A 24249-nucleotide genomic window follows, 5' to 3' on the forward strand; every position below is an offset into this window, starting at 1 on the left:
TACATTTTTTATGTACCTATTTTGCCCTTGAGTGCTCTTTCATATATATTATGGTTAATAATACACATACAAGTACATGTTGGTTTAGAATAATAGATAATTTGATAAACTTTTTTATTTATTTGGTTATAATGTTAAGTTAATTAATATGTTTTTTAAAATAAATTCTAGTTGTTACAAAATCTCAACAATACATAACAAAATTCGCTAATATAACCGCTAAGGGCGGGAATAGCTTGTTCCCACCCTTAGGTGGAATAGGGGTGGGAACAAGTTGTTTCCGCCCCATTTGTTTAAAATATTTTAAAATTTTAAAATTTTAATTTTAATTTTAATTTTAATTTAAAAAAATTATAATTTGTAATTTCATAATTAAAGTTTATTATTTTAAATTTTAAATTTTAAATTTTAAATTTTAATTTGATATTTTATATTTTTTAAATTTAAATTTTGATATTTATATATTAAAATTTAAATTTGATTTAAAATTTAAAATTTAAATTTTAAATTTTAAAATTTGAAATTTAAAAGTTGAGAGTTTAATTTTAGATTTTGAAATTTAAAAGTTAAAATTTTAAATTTAAAAATAAAATAAAAAATTTAAAAATTTCAAATTTCAAATTCAAATATAATGAGAGAGATAATATCTTTTTCTATTTACAACTATTCAATATCCTTCTTATTCTATCTTATTTAACCAAACGCTATTTTTTTTATTCTAAAAAATAATCCAATTTTTATCCAAACGCAAAATTAATCTAATCCCCTCTTATACCTCAATTTATACCTATCCCTGAAATAGCCATTTTTTACTTATCCCCGAACCAAACGATATCTTAAATAATATTCATGTGGTTTCATACTTTTTTATTTTAGTATTCTGTGGTTTAAATTATATCAATTTAGTGCCCTGTTGTTTTATTTTTTTTCTTTTTATTATCCCCTCTATTATTTTTTTTCGTTAAATCAGTAACAAAGTTAAAACTAAAATGTACTAAAGTAAATATTTGATAAATTTAAGTAGTAAATATTTGATAAATTTAAGTAGAGAATCTAAAGATTTTGAATAGAATTTAACGAAATGTTAACGGAGTAGCAGACGAAAAGAAAAAATGAAACTATAGGGTACTGAATTGATACACTTTAAACCACAGCGTACTAAAGTAAAAAAAGTACGAAACCACATAAATGATATTTAAAATTTACTTTCAAAATAATAAATATATTAATAGTATTATGTGGTACGTGTACACTTTACACTTTATACAGAGATGTACATGGCTAAAAAAAAAAATTGATACCACAAGTGAAGAGATTTTGCTAAAAATAAATCTAAATTACTGTGTAAATATCGATTAAAAAAATTATTTAATAATATTAATTAGAAAGTAATAATATAAAAATCCTAATCCTGCGTTGTGTGTGACGTAATTAAGGCTTAGTTTGGTATTGAGGTCTATCTAACGCTATTAGATAAAATAGAGTTGAGGAAAAAACATATAGGGATATGCTTCTGCGTTCTGGTGGACCGTAGAAAATATATCGTAACCGACTCATCACGATATGCGGAATACAATTTTACGTACGAAAATAAATAGGTATTTTTTCATCGTATTTTTTCACCGCACGTAACGCAATCTCTCCGCAAGCGCAAACGAAGCCTAAGATTATAATTATTATTATTATTACTTTTGTGACAAGTAAAGTTGTTCCTCACGTACACGTAGTTGAAGTTTTTAAACTTTGAATCGGCGATCATTTCAAGAAATACCTTACCTATCCCCTTCCCCCCTCCCCTAATAATAATAATAATAATAATAATAATAATAATATTTTTTTTAGAAAAAAAAATTAATTACTTACTGAGGTTTTAAATCGACCACCACCTCCTCCTCCTCCTCCTCCTCCTCGCTTTTCCAAATCTCTCTCTCTCTCTCTCTCTCTAGAAGCGATGGAGAACGCGAAGGAGAGCGGCGACAAGACCACCGATGGGAACCCTAACCCTAACTCTAATCCTAATCCCTCCGCCGGAGAAGACGAGCCCCGGGCCGTCCCATCGGCGGCGGAGGCGGCGGAGCAGGCGGTGGCGCGGGCTCGGACGCGGACGCCGTTCACCAGCCTCAGCCAGGTCGACGCCGACCTAGCCCTCGCCCGAGCCCTACAAGAACAGGTAATGGATGGATCCCCCCGCGATCGGCTTCGATCATGGGATTGATCGCGAGCTAGGGTTTCGGGGATGTTAATCCCGTTGGGATTTGGTGCAGGAGAGGGCGTACATGATGCTGCGGATGAACGGAGGGGAGGGGAGCGATTACGGGAGCTCCGAGGCCGGGAGCTACGAGTACGAGGAGGGCGACGAGTTCGGCCACGATCACCCGATCGAGGACGGGGGGAGCGTGGAGGGGAGCGACTACGGGGAGGACGCGTTCGACGCCAACGCCCACGAGCTCGACCCGGCCGATTTCGAGGACGACGAGGCCTTCGCCCGGGCGCTCCAGGACGCGGAGGAGCGGGAGGTCGCCGTCCGGTTGATGGCCCTCGCCGGGCTCAACGATTGTGAGGGTTTCTTTCGCTTTTAATCGTCCTGCCCCAATGCTTGTTTGTCACGGATCTTTAATTGATCTTGTGCTTGTGATGTGTTCAGGGCGCGCGGCGGATCACGAGGTGGAGGAGGAGGAGGATGAGAGCAACTCTCAGATGAATGATCAGGTTATCTCTATGTTCTACTTCTGTTTACTTTGGATTGTTGTGTCTAAAAATCGGTGTCAAAAATCTTACAAATGTTATCTAGGATGTAAAAATCTAGAATTGAATTGTGTAGTTTTTTTTAATTCGATTGCACTGAAACTGTATGTTTATTTGCAACAATTATAGTTCCTTTTGGAATTCGCCCATGAAGAAGAGCTCTGGAATGTTGATGGTTTCCTATGCCTCACTTTTATGAGAAGTAGGCTATAGTTCTTTTTAACCCCTTTCCAGTGTCTTTACACTACTGGTCAAATGGCTAATGCATTTTCCCAGTTACTTTGTTTGAGTACCCTTTCAAGAAATGAGCAGCAAAACTCTTGATCTGCAGAGAAGTTCATTAAGATGCACTCATATAATATGTTGAAGATTAGAAAAGCTCTGCTACGATAATTTCAGGCTGTTTACACATTTTCCAAAAGATACTTTGTTCATTTTTTTATATTTCTATGGTTGTTGTTTGAGCAGGACTTCTATTTTTTTTTCAGTTTAATAGTTGTTTTATCTAGAAATGTTTTATACTTCTTACATTTCAATACTGGAAAAAGATAATTTGTAATTTCTATCCACATGCTGAACATCTGAAGATGTCGAGTCTAAGTTATTGGAGTATTGATGAGTGCTGGCATGTTCATTCCTTTTACCTGTTTCATCACCTTCTTTTATGTGTTTTCCTCTTTTGTCTTTAAGACCATATAGCATGCCTGACGGTAGTTTTCATTGCATAGAATATACAAATGCATCCCCAGTATCAAGGCACTTGTCAAGCCATCTTCATTTTCCTGCCAGTATTATATGGAATTATTGTAACGTCATGTTGTGAGTTAGTTTTACTGAGTCACTGCTCTGTTCTTTTATTGGAATATTAAAATTCATCACTTTATTCTCTCTATCATGAAAAGTGATCCTCCTTTTGTGTAGAATTGGGCATCAGATTTGTAGGACTTGCATTTCAATTCTAGGATAGGTTAAAAATGGTAGCTATTAAATGGAAAATGGTATCTTGAATGTGATTGAGTTTTAGGTTTTTTTTTTTTTTTTTTTAACTCAATAAGGTTAGACGGTGGGGGTGTTTCGTATAAAGTGTTATCCTGTTTATCATCTAAAGGAAATGCTTTTATTTATTAGGTACTATAGATGTTCTTCAAACAGTTTCCTGGTTATTTGACGGCTTCATGTGAACTTGAAGACTGCGAACAGCTCACAAGTGCACAAATTTTCAATTGAAAGGCGTGATTTTTACCAACATTAATCCCTTGACGTTTGGATCTCTCTTCCTGATGTAGTTCAGCTAAACTTGTGTGCTATTGCTAAACACAACTTTGAGACTATTGAACTTAGTGAAATGACATTCTCATTTTTACTGTGTTCTGTCGATAATGATTTCCCGTTTGGGCAACCTTACATACCCAATATCTTTTAAGGTTATTGGCTCGTCTTCTTAGATTTGTTTTGTGCCTTGTTTTTCTAATTTCCATTCTTATGCGCATGATGCCATAGTCAGTTTCTGTCCTTAATTTTCGGCTAATAGACAAAAAGTTCTAGGTCATGATCATTTAAAAGTATTAGCTGAAAATTATTGTACTTGCTGAAAATATTAAGCAATGTTCTTTTATGTTTTGCGATCGAGAATCTAGCTACTCTGGTTAATTGAGACACTAGATTTTTTATTCTCTCTCAATTTTAGGATGCATGGCAAGAGGTGGATCCAGAGGAGTATACATATGAGGTAAACTGCGGTTAATTTTGTTATGCACAAAGATTCCGCGGACTTTGTTGCTTGATATCGCCCCTGTCATTCCAGGAGTTGATCGCATTGGGCGATGTGGTTGGGACGGAGAGCAGAGGCCTTTCTGCTGATACAATTGCATCTTTGCCTTCGGCGAACTACAAGGCGCAAAATGTGCAAGATGGCAACACTGAGCAGTATGTCGACATATCTTTCTAGATTTATAAATTTTCTTTGCCTGTCTAATAGTGCACTATCCTAAGTCTGCCGATTATTTTATTTAATATCTCAGATGTGTTATTTGCCGGGTGGAATATGAGGAAGGTGAAAATCTGGTTGTGCTTTCTTGCAATCATACATATCATCCTGAGTGCATAAATAAATGGCTTCAAATAAATAAGGTCTGTTCTTGGTATAGCTACTTTCTGCTTTTCATTTCCCATTTTCCATTATTACACGCAAATACACTCAAATGTTTGCGTATATATCAGTTTACTTTTTTTTTACTTTTTGGTACAATTTCTTCACATTTATATTGATTACATGGGTGAAGTTTTGTCTTTTTAAATATATATGGTATTCAGCGACAAGGCAGTATGTTTGGACGCCTGACCTTTTCTTAGTGAATAAAACATCCTGAAATATAAAATTTCTGCCAGGTACATCAAATAGGGTGCAAAATAGTTTTACTTCCTTATTGAGAATATGTTCATCCTGTAACCAAGGCCATTTTGGTTCCACTCCGCATTAGGATAATTGACAGTTTTTATTACCATTGCAAGAGTACTATTCTTTTTTCCAAATTTATAGCCCGGCGGACCTTGTGGCACAATCCCTCCTTTTCATTCATGTTGTTAAGTTCTTAGAATCAATAGGATAGTACGCAATCTTCAACTTGTAAAATTAGAAATTGGAGAAATGTTGGCGAAGGAATCTTGTTCCTTTAATCAGAAGTTGCTTGACATGCGCATGCATTTGTTGTTGATGGATTGTCATAGTTTCATATTATTAGCTTCTGTAATATTGTTAATGTGAAAAAATGCCTCTTTTGTTCCTTTTTCTGGCTTAAGCATGAAAACCATCTTTGTAGTTTCCCCTCCTCCAAAGTTATTCCCCTGAATGTTACATTTTGCAATTTCTAACATACATTTTACTCGGCTCAAATAGGTCCATAAATTTCTGATCGCTATCAAATGAAATACAGATGCTAATTTGAGTCAAATCAGTCGGCATATTGCGTGGTTTCATATTTGAACATTTATATGGCAGTCCAAGTTATGTATCCTAAAAAACAAAGAAAACCAAAGAGATCTTTAGATTCTTTACTTGAGCTACCTAAATTTTCGATCAATTGGACAATGTACTCCATTTATGTGATTTTTTTTTTTTTGTAAGTGTAACAAACATTATTAGTCGACTCGTTTCTGTGGTTGCATTTCCAAATTCAACAATCATCCCAAATATTTGGGCCCATTTTAGACAAGTAAAATGTTAGGTTGAAACGGAGGCAATTTAAATGTAGAGGGGTAACGAAACGGGTCAAACTACATATGCGTGAGTTCCTAATTTCTTTCGGGAACTTACTTTTTACCACACGGCTTTCCTCGATGTGACGGATATATCCTTGTGCCATTTGCAGGTCTGTCCAATGTGCAGCGCCGAGGTCTCTACCTCAGAAAACGGGCAGGAGTGATTGCCCCTCATTAAACTCGGGGAAGGATCCATTTAACTTAAAAAAGCCTTTCACTGGGCGGGAGAAATTTGCTGCTTGTACTAGATGCTGTAGTTACTCTTTCATCTGTACTTAAAAAACCCTCTTTACTCTCATCTTTCTTGTTGCTGGTGGCATTTGTTTAGGTTTACAAAGCATGTTGCTGCCACTGCTCCATAGTATATCATCATCGTCATCCGCATCATCATCATTATCATCATCATCATTCATGCAGTATTCTCACTCATAAATGTTGTTGTTGCTATGTGCTATAAAAGATTCATCTTACTTCTCCTTTTAGACGCAATGTTCGTTGCTTCATCATGTTCTTTTGGTTCTCTTTTGGTTCTCTTTGTAGATAGGCCTTGTTTTTTAAGTTTTTCCCTGCTTGTTTTCTGTTCTTCTGATCATACCACATCTGATTGTTTGCATTCAACAATTATACAACGCGTTCATGCGGCGAATGTTTTTTTGCTTTATTTATAAAATTAAGTTTATGTGGTGAATGTTTATTGCTTTTAGAAATTATGTAATTTATATTTTTTTACATTTGAATTTTTAAAAAAAATGTATAGTATTAAAATTTAAAAATAGTTTTAATATTTTAAAGAAAGTGGTGAATGATTTTTCGCATTTAGAAAGCGGTAATATATTCACCGCATAGGTCTGATTTTATAAATAAGCTTTTGGTCGAACTATATTTTTATAATTATAATATATTTTAAGCCTATTAAGTTAAAAAAAAATTCGAATTCTGTGGACACCAGCGGAGCAGTGGTCGAAGAGTGTATGATCAAGAACGGAGTCAGCCGAACGTTCGTCTTGTGCATGAAAGCAACAATAAATTCATTCATGACTAGTCTGTCCGTAAGTTTAATTCGATAGATATGATCTAAAATATTTAAAATAATATTATATATTTATAATTATAAATAATAAAATTTTCACTTGTTTTTACATGAATAATCCTTTGAACAGACCCAATACTTACTATTTTGTCTTTAAATTAATTAGCATGTTGTAGCGGGGGTTTACATTAAATTGCAGCATAACAATCTTTAAGCGCTGCTTCAATTTAAAATTTTCATTCTCAACCTTTCATTTTACGATTAAGTCCAATGGAAGCATTAATCAGTTGCAAATTTTCACGTTGAAAATTCCTTTCTTAATCAATGGAAACATTCATATAATTTGCAAACGTTATTATAAAGTGTAGATTTTGCTTCTGTAACAGTCACTGGCGTTTTCATTTATTTTTTGACATGGAATCAAAATTGAGTTAATAGTTTGAGGACCTCCAACGTGGTTAATATTTTCGAGTTTTTGAGGTCACCTCTCTTGTTTCAATTTTTGGTTTTCTTTTCGCACGTGCATATCTTCGAAATAAATGTAGAACATACCTTAAAAGATACCAAAAATTATTATAAAGATTGGTTAACCGTTCCACCACCGGGTGTCGTCTTGCATGAATAATTTTTATAAATTTTTGAGGTTGATATGCCAAATATTGCAGACGCATCGGAACAATATTTTCGGTCCGCCACAATGGGTAGTGCTTTTTGTTATTGTTAGTATTTTGGACTGCATGCGTGTATAAACTAACTAAAATGATTCATATCAATATCAATACATCAGCAATATATAAAAGCAGCAATTTGTACTAGTAAAAACAAGGCTAAATTACAGAAAACCTCCCTGTCAAAATTCGATTTTTCACTTTTCTCCCTATCATTTAAAAACATACACTTTGTCCCCTTATAAAATAAAAAATATTCACAGGAGGTATAGTGTGAACTGTGATGATAAAATGATCATTTTGTCCCTCACTATTTTGCCCCTCACCATATTCACAGGAGAGAAGGCTGAGAATATTTTTGGCATAAAAAAAAATATAATAATATTTTATAAACGGAACCCTAACGGCTTACTAACGGCAGGGGGCAAAGTGAACATTTTTTATTTTATAAGTGGGCAAAGTATAGGTTTTTAAATGACAGAAAAAAAAGTAAAAAATCGAGTTTTGACACTAGGGTTTTATGTAATTTAGCCTAAACAGCACTCCTTACATTAGCAAGTAGAATTTGCATGTTCGGTTGCTTACTCCTTCCCCTATTTTCTCTATTGCTTAGTAGGTGAATTTGGACATAATATTATAGTTCTTAGGGTGATTAATGCAAATTATTGGGTTTTTAACTTAATTTTGTGGGATAAAAATTGACTGCGGAGCTCCAACGACGCCTCGTTGAGAACTTCCGATTTATTGCCATGTGTTAATTTTGCTCTCATCCAATTATTTATTGGATTTTTTTTTTGTAATATTAAAGCTTAAAAAAAATAATTCTAAAGGATAGGATTATGGCAACTTATTGAGGCTCTTGTTTTTTCCAATTTCGTGTGGTGTTTTAGCAAAGACTCACAGGTAGAAAAATAGATTTGATGTGATTCTCCTTACTTAAAATTAAATAGAGATGGGAAATTGAAGAAGTGCTTATATGCATATAGCAACCCTTAACTTACACATATTTTTGTCTTTTTGCCTTATTTGGACAAAAATTCCTACTCTATGTTCAGGAACATGAATGTGTTCTATGTGAACATTGGAAATTGGAAATTAAAGATGAGCTTAAATACACACAGCAATCATTTCGGAATTTCACAAATTTGTTCTTATTGATCAAGTAGAGCTTATTACATGCACCCTCACATCCGAGGATTCATAATTTCTTTTTTTTTAAGTTTTAACCTAATCATCATGGATATTTTTATAAGTCTTACGTATCCGTATCGAAAGTGTGCATCTGTGCCGAATTCGTGTCCAATATGAACACGCCATGCCATGGACGCGCGTTTCTTGCAAATTTATGACCCGTCCCATTAAAAATATATATATTTTTTATTTTACTTTTTATGCATATATAATTTAAAATAATAAATATTTTGAAATTTTAATGAATGCATATGATTTTTCGTAGACAATATAAATTGTGTGTGGTGGTGAATTTTTTTTCTTAAAATATATGAATTATCAATTATAATTTTCTTAACTTTCATTCGTATGAGAAATATAATAATATTTTGTAAAAATAATGTTTATATATAATAAATATTTATTTTTATATTAATAATATTATATTTTATTAGTGATGTCTATGTCTTATTTGTATTCTAATTTTTTGAAAACTGTTGAGTCAGCTGTTCGAATCGTGTCATGTCTCGTGACTCTGTCTGTCTGTGACGCCTAGATTTGAATTTTTAAAAAAGTTAATCAGACTAGAGGATGAATAATAGACCTTTGGAAGAGTGCAATATACCTAGGGTTGTACAGATAGTGTTGCTCAACTGAAGATTAAAAAAAATAAAAAATAAATAAATAAAATTTCTGAGTCACTGTTTGATGCAGTTTTTAAAACATTGCTATTCATTCGCCACTTTCTAATGCTATTTTTTTTCTAAAAAAAAATTTGTTTTTAAGTTTTGGTGTCTGTTTCTTAAAGTTGAAGCCTATAAACTGTTATTTTTCTGATAACAACTTAGGAGGTGTTTGGCCTAGCTATTCAAAAGTGATTCTGAGCCCAAAATTACTTTTGAGCTCAGTAGAGTGTTGGGGAATGACATTCTGAAAATCTGATTCTGATTTTTAGAATCAGAAAACTGATTTTGAAGGCTCCAGAATCAGAAGTAGAAAAAAACTGCTTCTCCAAAACTGATTCTGATTTTGAACACAAACTTCAAACTTTTATTTTTATTTTAGATTCAAAGTATAAATTTAACATTAAATTTATATTTTGAATTTTAAATTCATATTTGAATTTTTAAATCTCAACTTTTCAAATTTAAAATTTAAAATTTANAAATTTTAAATTTTAAATTTAAATTTTAAATTTTAAATTTTAAATTCAAAAATTTAAATTTAAATTTTACTTTTAAATTTCAAAATTCAAATTTTAAATTTTTGAATTTTGAATTTTGAATTTCAAATTTCAAATTTTAAATTTCAAATTTCAAATTTCAAATTTCAAATTTTAATTTCAATTTTCAAATTTTAAATTTTAAATTTTAATTTTAATTTTAATTTTAATTTCAAAATTTTAAATTTGAATTTGAATTTTTAATTTTTAATTTTTAAATTTATTTTTAATTTTTAATTTGAAAATTTTAATTTTAAATTTGAAATTTTAAATTTGAAAACTTGAAATTTGAAATTTTAAATTTTAAATTTTAAATTTGAAAATTTAAATTTAGATTTTAAAATTCAGATTTTAAATTTAAAATTTTAAAATTTCAAATTTATTTTTGTACAAGTTTGAAACTTAAAAATTATACTTTTAATTAAATTTAAAATTTTAATTTAAATTCAGATTTTAAATTATTTTAAAATAAAATTTAGTAAAAATATTAATGTACGCAAACATCAAAATTTTTTTGCCAAACACCTTTAGAAAATCATTTCAGAAAAATCACTTTTTTTAAAATTCAACCAAACACTCTACAGCTTTTCACCAAAATTAATTCTCCAAACCAAAATCACTTTTACAGAAATCACTTCTTCAAAAGTTAGGCCAAACATGCCCTTAAACTGTTGCTTTGTATTAAGATGAACTGCCGTACACCCGCACTTTCCTTATACTTATTTTAGAATTGTATTATACAAAAGAACGATCCATTGTGGGATTCAAAAATATTAAAAAATATCTTTATATTATACAAAAAACCCCACTTTGATACATTGTGGGATTTAGAAATATTAAAAATTGTTTTCAAGCTTTTCTCGTTCGATTTTTGAAATAGTGGTGAGAATATAGAAGGATCTTTCAAATGTTTTTTCAACAATGGTTGCTAGTTGCTACACTACTTTAATGCTTTCACGAAAATTCTAAAATATTTTTAAAATTTCTGAACTATTCAAAATATCAAAGCAGATGTATTTGAACAATACATTACGAAATAGACATTAGCTACGGAGTCATAGTTATGAGCACTACATGGATTGGTTGAATTGTATGATACTAAATTAATGATATATGCATATTTATCTATATAACAAATTGAAAATAATAATTAAAAATATTTATGATGTCATGCTGACGTCACTAATTTAACTCGTAAGTCATCTTGACCCAAAAAATTTTCCGCATTGCTATTCATTTGACACTTTCTAATGCTACTTTCCTTTAAAGAAAATATCTTTTTTTGTTTAAGATTTTATATCTATTTTTCAAAATGAAAGCCATTAACTGCTATTGTTCTATTAACAATTTGAACTTTTACATCTATTTGGTGTGCAACTCAACAAGTAAATCACGATAAACTACCATACTCTCCCTTTCCTTAGGCTTATTTTAGAATAAATTATCCGAGAACATCCACTTCGATACATTGTAGGATTCAGAAAAATTAAATATTATTTTTAAGTTTTCCTCTTCTGATCTTTGAAATGGTGAAAAATTATTTTTACGCTTTCCTCTTACGATCTTTGAAATGGTGGTGGGAATGTAGAAGTATCTATCAAGTGCTTCTTCAGTAGTGATTTTTGCACTATTTTAAAGCTTTCAAAAAAGATTCTAACATGCTTTCAAAATTTTTGAACTCTTTAAAGTATCAAAATATGAGCATTTGGAAAACATATTGCAAAATAGACCTTACATTAATTTTATCCATGCCAAGTTTTCGAAAATTTTCAATTTCGACCCTGAACCTAAATTATAGTTTTTCGGTCTTTTGCGAGAAATCAAATCAGAACTCAATTTACTTTTCGCAAATGAAATTTGATCAATCCAGAATCAATCCAGAAGTATAGGTCTATAGGTCTCGATGCTTTGAAACTCGCGTTCACTGTTCTGAGTGCAAACAAAGTTCGACAGAGAATTCGGGCATTTGGAAAACATATTGCAATATAGACCTTAGATATGGAGGTAAGGTTTCAAGCATTACGTGAGTTGTTGAATTGCATGTCACTAATATATTAATATATGCATATTTTTCTATATAATAAAACTAAAAATAACAATTAAATATTTGTGATGTTATACTGATGTCATTAGTTCAACTAGTATATCATCTTGACCCAATATTCGGATTGTTTTTTTTTTNATTTTTTTGGTTTTTTTTTTTTTTTTTTTTTTTTTTTTGAGAGATAGGTAGCACGCTACCCGCTTCGTTTATTTTATTTAGAAATAAACTTGGCTGGAAATATGAATCAACTAGGATTCGAACTTGGATCTCAGGTACCAACCACCAAGCATTTTGCCACTTGCTCTACGGACGGTCGATTATTCGGATTGTTATTTGACCCAAGTTTTGAAACTAGTATGTTTTTTTTTTATCGGTTTTTCAAAGTGATCAAGTCATTAACTGCTTTTTTCTCTGCTAATAGTATGAATTGTTACCAACCGTCCCTAGAGCAAGTGACAAAGGGCTTGATGGTTGGTACCCGAGACCCAAGTTCGAATCCTAGTTGATTCACATTTCTAGCTAAACTTATTTCTAAATAAAATAAACGAAGCGGATAGCGTGCTATCTATCTCTCTCAAAAAAAAAAAAAAAAACAATATGAATTGTTATTTTTGTTTGATTTGACATTCTCTTTTGGATAGGCCCTGAAAGGAGAAGACCTTTCCATAGTCTTATTTTGGAAATGCATTATCCAAAAACATTCATTTGATACATTGTAGGACTTGGAAAAAATAAAAATTATTTTCAAGCTTCCCTTGTACCATCTTTGAAATGACGTGGGAATATAAAAACATCTACCAAGTGTTTCTTTTGCGGTGGTTTCTACACTATTTTTAAAGCTTTCAAAAAATGCTTTCAAAATTTTTCAACTCTTTAAAGTATCAAAGTAGGTAAATTTGGATATCATATTGCAAATAGACCTTAGCTCCGGGGGGTCATAGTTATGAGCGCTATATGGATTGGTTGAATTGTATGATACTAAAATAATAATATATACATATTTTTTTATATAATAAAATTAAAAATAAAAAGATATGTTTTTGTTGACGTCACTAGTTCAACCAATGGGTCATCTTGACCCAGTAATATTTTAGGGTCGTTGTTTGATCCGATTTTTCAAACATTGTCATTCCACTAGCCATTTTCTAATGCTAATTTTTCATCAAAGAAAATACCTTTTTCTAATATTTTGGCATCTGTTTTTGAAAGTGAAAGCGCAGCAGATCAGGATGAACTACCAAACTCCACTTTCCTTAGGCTTATTTTGAAAATGCATTATCTAAAAACATCCACTATGATGTATCATAGGATCCAGAAAATTTTAAAATTATTTTCAACTTTTCTCATATAATCTTTGAAATGGTCGTAGGAATGTAAAAACATTTGTCAAATGCTTCTTCAACAGTGGTTTATGTACTATTTTAAATCTTTTTAAAAATATTCAAAAATGCTTTCAAAATTTTGGACTGTTTAAAGAATCAAAACAAGTATATTTGGGTAACATATTGTGAAATAGACCTTAGCTTTGGGGTTATAGTTACGAGCATTATGTGGATTGGTTGAGTTGTTAAGTAGTATTTGGGAGAGTGAATGCAAACATGACAATTTCCCCACCTTCCGCTTTGTTTCTTATTAGGTAGAGACAAATTTAAGCAGATTTTTGATTGGTCGGGACAAATTAAGGGAAGAATGAGACACTACAACAGAATTAGGTTATAGGGACACATATTTGGGAGACTTTTGTGTAAGTGCCTCATTTATACCAAAACTTAAAAAAACATCTACTAATACCTAAATATAAAGTCCAATCCAACAAAAAATAAAAGGTTACTCTACTCAACCCACCCCACCCAGTCAATTTGGCTCGATTACAAACAGAAAAGAAAAAAAAAAAAAATCGATTACCATCTCCTCTTCTCTCTTCACTCAATCTACTGAAATCCTAGACGATGAGCCCTTCTCTCTCGTACTCCTCCGCCACCGCAGCCAACGAGGTAGAGTTTCGGCGGTTGCTAAATGCTTAAATAAGTGTTGGTAAATTAGCAGCACTCTTTTTAGGTTATAGCGACACTCTTTAACTGTTACTATATACCTAACGACTCCACATATAGCAACACTTTTTTAAAATATCGGTAATTTAGTCCGCAGTACTTTTTTTTGACCTATACCGATATTTAAAAGTGTCACTATAGACCGTTTTTGTTGTAGTGAGATCTCCTGCCTTCTGCTCTATTACTTGACGGATCGAGACGAATTCGTTATGCCTTTCTATATTTTTTGTTCCCACTTATTAGCACCTCATTCAGGACAGATAGAAGCGGGAGCTCCACCAACCCTAATGCATTTGCATTCATAGGTAAGATGGAGTAAATTTATTATCTCTCTCCATTGCTAAAAATTAGACTAAAAAAAAGGAATATTTGAAATGAAGTTGAACAACTTGGAAGGTTATTGCTTCTTGCTAAGAAAGGAAAGAACATGAAGGAAAGAACATGGAGGAATTAGGATCCATTTTGGGATCCGAACAGTCGTTAGCCCATTTGCTTTGAAGTATTTTTTAAGATTGCGAATGAACGTAAATTTATAATTGAGTATTCTTATGTTTGATTCATCCCACAAATTTGTCATCTCGTGGTACAGGTAGAGGGTAGAATAACAAAATTATATAATATATAATCTTTAACTATAAAAAACTAAAAGGTAATAAAAGTTCTTATCATTTTTATAACTATCTATTATGCCCCCTCCAGTAGAAGAAGGGGCTGTTTAGCTTTTTGGAAGAGTCTGAAAATTTTTTTTTCAAAATAGTATTTCATGAAAAATTATTTTTTTTTCTCTAGTTTTTCGTCTATTTCTATCTATACTACTTATAAAAACATGTGTTTTGAATTTTTTTCTCTTTTCAAAAATATCTCTATTTTTTTTACTAATATTTTTATGTTCAGTAATTTTCAACTATTTATTTTAAATAATATTTTAAATAATAATTTATTTTCGAATATACATTTTAAGTTTTTGTTATTGCATCTCATCCCATGAGTAAAAATAAAAATATCTGTGTCACTTTAGTTAACAAAAATACACTATTATCTCCTATTTATGCGTTTCTTAAATATTTTCTTTCTATCCGTCAATCACGTAATATATAAAATTAAATTTATCTAGCGTAATACTCAAATCATATAATGCGTAAAATTAAATATATTCCTTATCAACACGTTTTTTCAATTTTTTTTTTCTTAAAACATAATATCCGCAAATAATATAGCATTTAAAATTATATTTAAAATTTTGAATTAAGTATAAATTAAATCTACTATCTACGTTATCTACATTTTTTCTCAAATATTAAAACGTAATACATGCCAATATCACATGTAGTATTCAAAATTAAATTTTAAATATTAAATTAAATATAAATTAAATCTATCATCTACGTACTCACCAATAAATTTAATACCCGCCAATTTGATAATTTAAAATTTAATTCATGATAGTAGATTTCTTATGTAAGATAGTAAATTTAATTTTTGCGGGCATTAAATTTTGGTGCACCACAGAAACGTAGAATATTACTAAAAAGTATTTAATATTTGGCCAAACAAAATTAAATCGTTAACTAAATATAATTTAAATTTTTTTAACCAAAATATTAAATATTGAAGTAATATCTGTCACAATATTTTACCTGTTTTTCAAATATATAGCATATCTTAAAATCCTCGTATATAATATATATACTATTCAATCTCATCTCGTCGTAATACTTTTCAAACATATTTCCGAACATAGAGTATATCGTTTTTTGATATTTCCTCATTTTAATCTCGTCATTGTCCGGCACATTGTTGCCTTCGCCACGTTCACCAAAGTTGGAGAGGTATTTTTATCCTATCTAAAAATTTCTCTTTTGTTTGATGTGCTTTTATACTGTTTTAATATATCTTTTTAGTATTTTCTTATTTTTATCTATACATTTTTCATGTATAAAGCATATATTTTTTTAGAAATTAGATAGTGCATCATAAAATTATGTTGATTTGAAATAATTTTTAAAATAATTATTGACAGACATTTTTTTTTTAGTTTTAAAGAATATTACATTTCTTTTACGAAAACAGAAAAAAAAAAAAACATATTTATTCAATTTTTTCTATGTAGAGAATATCTACAACAGAATATACTTCCCATGCACAAATATACAGAAAATATTCACAGTATCTAATATTTTTAAATTAAATAATTTAAAAATTAGGTTTAAAAAATAGAAATGACTTAAATAAAGTATATCAACTCGAGTTTAAATTTTAAGTTTGTTTTATAATTTCAAACATGAATCTATATTTTAATACAAAATTTGGAATTAATTTTAAATTTTAAATTTGGGTCTATAAACAGATTATTTAAAACTGAAATAAATTAACTACTTATTAAAAAATTATAGATTCAAAATACAATTTAAATTTTGAGTTTGAGTTTTGATAATAAATTTAAATATAAATTTATTAATTTAAAATTTTAAATTTGGGGATACATNTGATAATTTTAGTTTAAAATATATATTTGAATTTTAGATTCATCAGGGTTCAAAAAAAAAAGAAAAAATATTCAATGTATTTTAAAAAATAGAATTTTATAATTATTGTCGACAATAATTTGAATTTGAATTAGGATATGAGATATTTTCAAATAAAATATAACAGATGAATTAATTTACTTTTTAAAACTTCAATTTTTTGTTGATAGAATTATTTTTTTAGTAGAAAAAAATATTCCATTCCATTTGCGAAAATAGAAAAAAAAAATTATACTTATCCAAATTTCTGTTAATCGGAAGATATTTACTATAAAATATTTTTTACAGTCCTATAAGAGAATATTCCATACTTATCGAAAACAAAATATCTACGAAACACATATTAATGAAAACATTCACAGTGCCCACTATCTCTCCGCTATCTCTCAATTAACTAATTTAAAATAAATTAGGTTTCAAAAATATAATGATTAAAAAATAAGCCTATCAAATAACTAACTAAAAACAAATTATATTTCACAAATATAATGATTAAAAAATAAGCCTATCAAATTGATTTTATATTTTAAGTTTGCTTCACAATTTCAAACGTGAATCCATATTTTAATTGAAAATTTAAAATTAATTTGAAATTTTAATATTTGGCTTTATAAATAGAATGTTTCAAAATAAAAATAATTAATTAATTGAGAAATATATCAAATTTGAAAGATAGATAAGTTGATAAATAAATTTATATCTCCAATAGCTATTTATATTCAAACTATGGATTCAAAATTAGTTTCAAATTTTGAATTTTATTCATAAATTTAAATGTGAATTCATTAACTTAAAATTTAGAATTAGTTCGAATTTTTAAAATTTGTATATAATTAAAAAATTTTATACGTATGAAAAGTGTTTGCAATATAACTAAATTAAAAATATATAAAACTTATTTGAAGACAAATTAAAGCTAGAAAAAATTCAATTGATAAATAGACTCATACCACTAATGACTATTTACATTTAAAATATAAATATAAATTAAATGTATTAAATGTGACGTGTATCGCACGTGCACTATAACTTAGATTGGTCTAAAAAAATAAGTTTTTATGAAAACTTCCTTCTATGTTTTTTGGAAAACTAGTATATATTCTTTTTTTCTTAAAAAAATTCAGAAAATAAAATTGCTAGTATTTTATAAAATATAGAAAAAAGATTTTTAGAAATGCTTATTTTTCTTCAAACCAAACGACCAAAAAATTAGGAAAAAAATAATTTTTTTCAAAAAAATTTCTATATTTTTTTCGAAAAACCGAACAGTCCCTAAATATTTTGGCTCAGGCAGACTAAATATTCCTTTATAAATTTGAATTTATTAGCCAATCCACCCACAAATAATGCATAAAAAATTAGTTTTTCTGAAACCAAATGATTAAGAAACTGAAAAAAAAAAAACTGAATACCTTTTCTTTAAAATTTGACTAAATTACAGAAAACCTTCTTGTTAATATCCACTCTTTTATTTTTTTTCATTTTATTTAAAAATCTATACTTTACTCCTAAAAAACATGTTCAACACTGTGACAGAATGATCAAATTGCTCCTCATCTTCTTCGGGGTGGGCATGAATGGAGAGGAGGGCGAGGGCGAGGGCGAGGGCGAGGTGGCGTTGGTGGGTGGGGGCGTTTGTGTGGGCATGGACAAAGAGGTGGGCGAGGGCGAGGCTGCGCGGCCGAGGATAAGAAAGGAGGAAGGTTTTAGGGGTACTTTGAGTATAAAAAATAAAATATAAACGCAAACCTAACGGAACATTGATGGCAGGAGTCAAAGTGAATATTTTTTATTTTTAAAAAAAGCAAAGTGTAGATTTTTGGATGACAGAAAAAAATAAAAAAATAAAAAAATTTCTATAATTTAATTTTTTTTATTTTCATAAAACGAAGCAACCTTTAAAAAAGAGAAAAAGAAAGCCAAGGACTATACTCACAGTTCTAAATTACAATCATATGTTGGGGAAAAAAAAAAAACTGTTGATAAAGAGAAAAAAAAACGGTCATTGAAATGATTATTTAGGAATAAAATGTGAGAAAAAGATTTAAAAAAAAAATAATAGAAGGAAAAGAATAAGAAAGAAGGAATAAAAAAAAAAGAACCCTTAAAGTGGCCATTTTGTTTTTTTTTTTTCTAAAAATGGAGAATAATAAAGAGTAAAGAAATTAACTTGCTAAATCCTTGTACTATCTTAATTTCTATACATCACACAAAAATATGGAGTTCACCTTAAGTATTTTTAGAAACACCAAATTTTTTATACTATCAATTTTTCAGTCTTTGAATGGTATAAAATTGGAGTCCCCGTCACGAGCCACTAGTATAAATGACTACTAATTCAATTATCACAAGTCCAAAACTTGTAAGCACCAAGGATCTATTTAAAGACACAAAACTTAAATTTGAATGTACAATTCAAATTCAAGATCGAACTCAAAAATTATACATGAAAAAAAAAATTGCTTTTCAACCACTCCAGAATCAAAGTTAACTTCCACTGAGAAGGTGGAGTTACTTTTGAGGGATTCGAATCCAATCAGAATGAAAATTGAAATATCAATCTCTTAATCTAAACACTAACAATAAAAATGTTTTATTTCGACTCTCATTTTAAATTTCAAATATTTCAAATCAAACATGCTCCAATTGTTTTTAGAAGCTCCATATTTTTTATGCTATATCAACTTTTAGGTATTTGGATCGTGTTAAATAGGAGTTCCCATCATGAGGGACCATTAATGACTTTTGATTTAATTATCAAAAGATCCAAAACGTATAAGCAACCAAGGAACTATCTAAAGATCCAAAACTCATAAACACCACAAAAGTTTTATACTTCTAATAAATAAAATGAAAAAAAAATCTAGAAAAGAACAAAGAAGATAAAATCCTCAAAGTGGCCATTTTATTTTTACTAAAAATAGAGAATAATAAAAGGGCGATCGTCCCTTTCAATTCTTTTCACTTATATCCATTTAATTTTATTTTATTTTTACGATATACAAAAATATTGAATCCAGCTGAAGTGTTTTTAGAAGTACTTAATTTTTGACACTATTAATGTTTTGACATTTGAATTAATTTTTTTTTTTAGAAAAACTTCGAATACCCCCCCTTATAATTTCACTCTTTCTAACTTTAGTATCATGTGGTTTAAAATGTATCAAATTAGTACCATGTGATTTTGCACTTTTTCACTTTAGTACCATATAGTTTAAAGTGTATCAAGTTAGTACCATGTGGTTTCACACTTTCTCACTTTAGTATCATGTAGTTTCGCACTTTCTCACTTTAGTATCCCTGTGATTTAAAAACCACAGGATACTAATTGAATATAAAAATAAAACCACATGCTACTAACTTGATACAAAAATAAAACCACATAGTACTAACTTGATATAAAAATAAAACTATAGAGTACTAACTTGATACACTTTAAACCACAGGGTGCTAAAGTGAAAAAGTGCAAAACCATAGATATTAACTTGATACACTTTAAACCATAGGGTACTAAATGAAAAAATGCGAAACTACAAGGGTGATTTTTGAAGTTTTTCTTTTTTTTTTTTTTAAATAGAAGGCTTGATGATCGTGAGCCATCATCAGTGACTTTTGATTCAATTATCATCATAAAATTTAAATTTAAGAGTCAAAAACTAAAATCAAATGCTTAATACGGAAGAAAGAGATTACTCAATCATTGATAGTCAACAGTGAACGTAGATAGATTAATTCCATATTGACCTTTTTACCCTTCCTTCGTGATAGGCAATATATTTTCAGTAACAAACCATCCGAGAGATCTCCTCCCCTAAATTCTAAACAAAAAAAAAAAAAAAAAATCTTAAAAAACAATTTGATCTCATCAAAATTTAAATTTGATCTAATCAAATTAGATCCTTTTCTTTTAGTTAAATAAAAATAAAAAAAATCTGATATTTCGGGGACCACTTCTTCGTATATAAGCATTATCTCTTTTACCATCGCCGTGGTATCTTTACACTACTCTCTCTCCGCACCACAATAGGCCAAAAAAAACCTGAATTAATTAATTAATTAACCAACGACAGCTACTACACGACTGGCCAATAAAAACCAATAATACGGTATGAAATTAAAAATAAAAATTAGTGAAGAGCAGCACTCATCTTCTATCATCATCGTCACCGCAGACGTGGCATCTTGTGGGCCGTCCACGGCATCGATCCCGCGGCGGCGGCGGCGGCGGCGGCTGCTGCTGCGGCTGCGGCGGCGCTCTTCGCGCGCTGTATCTCCATCCTCCGCCTCCTCGCCTCCGCCGATATGGCGGCCTTGTGCGCGCTCCGTGCGGCAGCATCGGCATCGGCGTTGGCGTCGGCAGCCACCACAGCCTCCCCCTCTGCCGCTGCTGCTGCTGCCGCCGCCTCCCCTTCTGCCGTTGCGGCAGCTGCGGCCGCCTCCTCCGAAATCTTGTTCAGATCGAATTCGAATTCCACCTTTCGCTTCGCCTGCGGCCGCTGTCGGCGCGCCGCCGCGGAGTCTGTCGGCGGTGCGCCGACGGTGGACGGCGGCGGCGGCTCCGGCGATGCCATCTGATTCTCCAGCAACTGATCATGAGAATTTGAATCTAAAAATTAATTAAATAAAATTTGATTAAATTAAATTTTTTTTTTAAAAAAAAAAAGGGTTACCTTCAATGTGCGTTCTCTCAGCAGGGAATTATTCGTCTTTAACATGGAACAGTGAATCTTGTACTGTTCTATTTCCTGCGTCGTTGAATCATTGAGTATTTATTTATCTTAGAAATTGATATATGCTGATCGGGTGCGAGTAAAAAGTTAAAATATATAAAAAATTAAAAAAGGAAGAAAAAGAGGTCAAAGAGAAAAAGAAATTCTAAAAAGATGACTTACTCGCTGAAGAATGTCCCTTTCTGCATATAATGAGGCGATCGTATTTCTGAACTCTTTAATTCTCTGATGAATAAATAAAAATAATATCAAAAATAAATTAGAAAATTAGAATCGAGAATGAGATCGAAAACACACACTCTTACTAATCGATCAATAAACAAGAACAAGATTAAGAACAAATTAAGAACCAAGTCTAAAAACAAGATCGAAAAGAAGAATCGAGAACAAAATCAAGAACACACTCCCTCTCTCTCCCGCTGATCGATGGGAGAAGGTAGAGCAAGCGGAGCAGATGGGGTGCGGTTTAGAGTTACACTCCCTCTCTCTCGCTGATCGATGGGGTTTAGAGTTACACACTCCCTCTCTCTCTGGTCGATGGGAGATGGGAGAAGGTAGAGCAAGCGGAGCAGATGGGGTGGGGTTTATAGTAACACTCCTCGCTAGCGAGCGGGGCAGGATGGGTAGGGGTTTAGAGTTAGGGTTAGGGTTTTACCTCGTTGGGGTGCTTCGAGTTCTTGGACGAGGGTTTCGTCGCCGGCAAATTCGGCGGGGGCGGTGGCAGTGGCAGAGGCGGAGGCGGTGGAGGAGGACGAGGCTCGGGTTCCTCGCCGCCGCTCGCCGGAAAGGAGAGCGGCGACAAGGGGCTCCCGGCGGCCGCCCCCGCCGCCGCTGCGGCGTCCCCCTTCGTCTCGTCGTCGTGGTCATCGTCGAGACGAGGACGATGAGCAAGAAGAGAGGTAGAAGGGGAAGGCTCCGTGAAAAAGGGCGTCATCTTCCCGGCGATCCGATGCGGCTTCCCATCCGTACCCATGGCGTAGGCGAAGAGATATAAGAGAGAGAGAGAGAGAACGAGAGAATGTTTAGAGAGAGAGAGAGAGAGAGAGAGAGAGAGAGAGATAGAGATAGGGGTGAGAGAGAGGGGGCGGAGGAGGGGGGAGGGGGAGAGAGTTGGGGGTTGGTTATAGGGTTGGGGGGTAGAGAGAGAAACGCCTGAGGACGCGCCACGTGTCGCGTGGAGGGATTAGGTCTGTGGCTTTAACCCTTTGGTCTCTCTCGGGTACTCACGAGTCACGAACGCGCACCCCCTCTCTCTCCCTTCTATCTCTACTAGGGCTTTCTCTTGCACTTTACACTAGGATTTTTTTTATTTTTTAATGTGATCTTAACTTAAAAATTCGAAACAATATAGTAAATTTTAATTTAGTTTTTTAAAATTTAGCTTATTTTTATTTTACTATTTTATGGTTCAAAAATTACAGGTAGTTAGTTATATTATGATTGAAAAAAATTATATTTTTGTTTCTCTATTTGACAATATATTTTTTCGATAAAAGTAAAACTAAAATCACAAAATATTTAACTATAATTTTTTGAACCATAAGGTTGTGGAGTAAAATTAAAATAAACAACAAAATAGCAAATTGAATTTTACCCTTTTTATTATATTAACGAGCAATGAAAAGTGGGTATACATCCCATGCATCTAATTAATAGGTTGCTTTTACTTGCTATATCGCTATATAATGTGATAAGAAAAGACAAACCGCTTATTGTATGCGTAGATGTAAAATCTACATTTATTTTTGGATACACAAATAGTATTTTTATATAATAACTTAAATGTAAATAAAGAAAGAAAAAAATATATATGAGATTATTTTCTGAACTTCAGCATTTTTTTAAATAAAACTTATGAACTTTTAATTTTGATAATTAAATACTTTAAAATATATCAAATAGGGTACTAATATTTTCACCCTCATTTATTTGATGAGATGTTAATGGTCTCAAACCTAAGTTTTTTTTTTTTTTTCTTTCTTTACCAAAAATTTCCTGCTAACATGCAAGAGAATGACAGACTTTTTTTAGTGCAAGTGGTAAAGAGCTTAGCGATTAGTATCCGAGGTTTCAAGTTAGCATGCTATCTATCGCGCAAAAGAAAAAAAAACATACAAGAGAATGAAAAATAAATACTTGTACAGTGATTAAATTTTTATTAGTTTTTTTTTTTTTTTCCTTTCATAATTGCTACCATCTAGAAGGAGACCAATAACACATGTTTATGGCAATCAAATTTACAGTCAAAAATCAATCACCTAAAACTAGTAAGCCCTAAATATATTTATTTTAAAATTATATAAAATTATATAAAAAATAGCTTCCATTCGTTCCACATAAATATATTTATTTTAAAATTATACAAAATTATATCGAAAATAGCTTCCATTCGTTCCACAAGAAGAATATCTAAAAGGGAAAACTTCAAAAACCCCCTCTGTGGTTCCATACTTTTTCATTTTAGTACCCTGTGGTTTAAAGTGTATCAAGTTAGTACCCCGTGGTTTCTCACTTTATCACTTTAGTACCCTGTGGTTTAAAGTGTATCAAGTTAGTATCCTGTGGTTTCTCACTTTATCACTTTAGTACCCCGTGGTTTCACACTTTATCACTTTAGTACCCTATAGTTTAAAAAACCACATGGTACTAATTTGATACAAAATCAAAACCACAGGGTACTAAAGTGATAAAATGCAAAACCACAGGGTACTAACTTGATACACTTTAAACCACAGGGTACTAAAGTGATAAAGTGAGAAACCACAATGTACTAACTTGATACATTTTAAACCACATGATACTAAAG

At 31.2% G+C, this 24249-nt stretch overlaps 2 protein-coding genes across 2 annotated transcripts; one reads left to right on the forward strand and one right to left on the reverse strand.

Moving 5' to 3' along the window:
• On the forward strand, positions 1888-6487 carry LOC109727610 (E3 ubiquitin ligase BIG BROTHER-related-like). Its single transcript, XM_020257767.1, has 7 exons — positions 1888-2170; positions 2265-2556; positions 2645-2709; positions 4433-4474; positions 4550-4671; positions 4767-4875; positions 6114-6487. Exons 1-7 carry the CDS (start codon positions 1952-1954, stop codon positions 6165-6167), a joined length of 903 nt encoding a protein of 300 aa, XP_020113356.1. The 5' UTR covers positions 1888-1951; the 3' UTR covers positions 6168-6487.
• LOC109727107 (tropomyosin-1, isoforms 33/34-like) lies at positions 20630-22416 on the reverse strand. Its single transcript, XM_020257007.1, has 4 exons — positions 22099-22416; positions 21606-21668; positions 21384-21458; positions 20630-21299 (listed from the first exon to the last, which is right to left on the reverse strand). Exons 1-4 carry the CDS (start codon positions 22414-22416, stop codon positions 20877-20879), a joined length of 879 nt encoding a protein of 292 aa, XP_020112596.1. The 3' UTR covers positions 20630-20876.

This window comes from Ananas comosus, linkage group 22 (assembly GCF_001540865.1).
Source record: "Ananas comosus cultivar F153 linkage group 22, ASM154086v1, whole genome shotgun sequence".
Taxonomy (NCBI): domain Eukaryota; kingdom Viridiplantae; phylum Streptophyta; class Magnoliopsida; order Poales; family Bromeliaceae; genus Ananas; species Ananas comosus.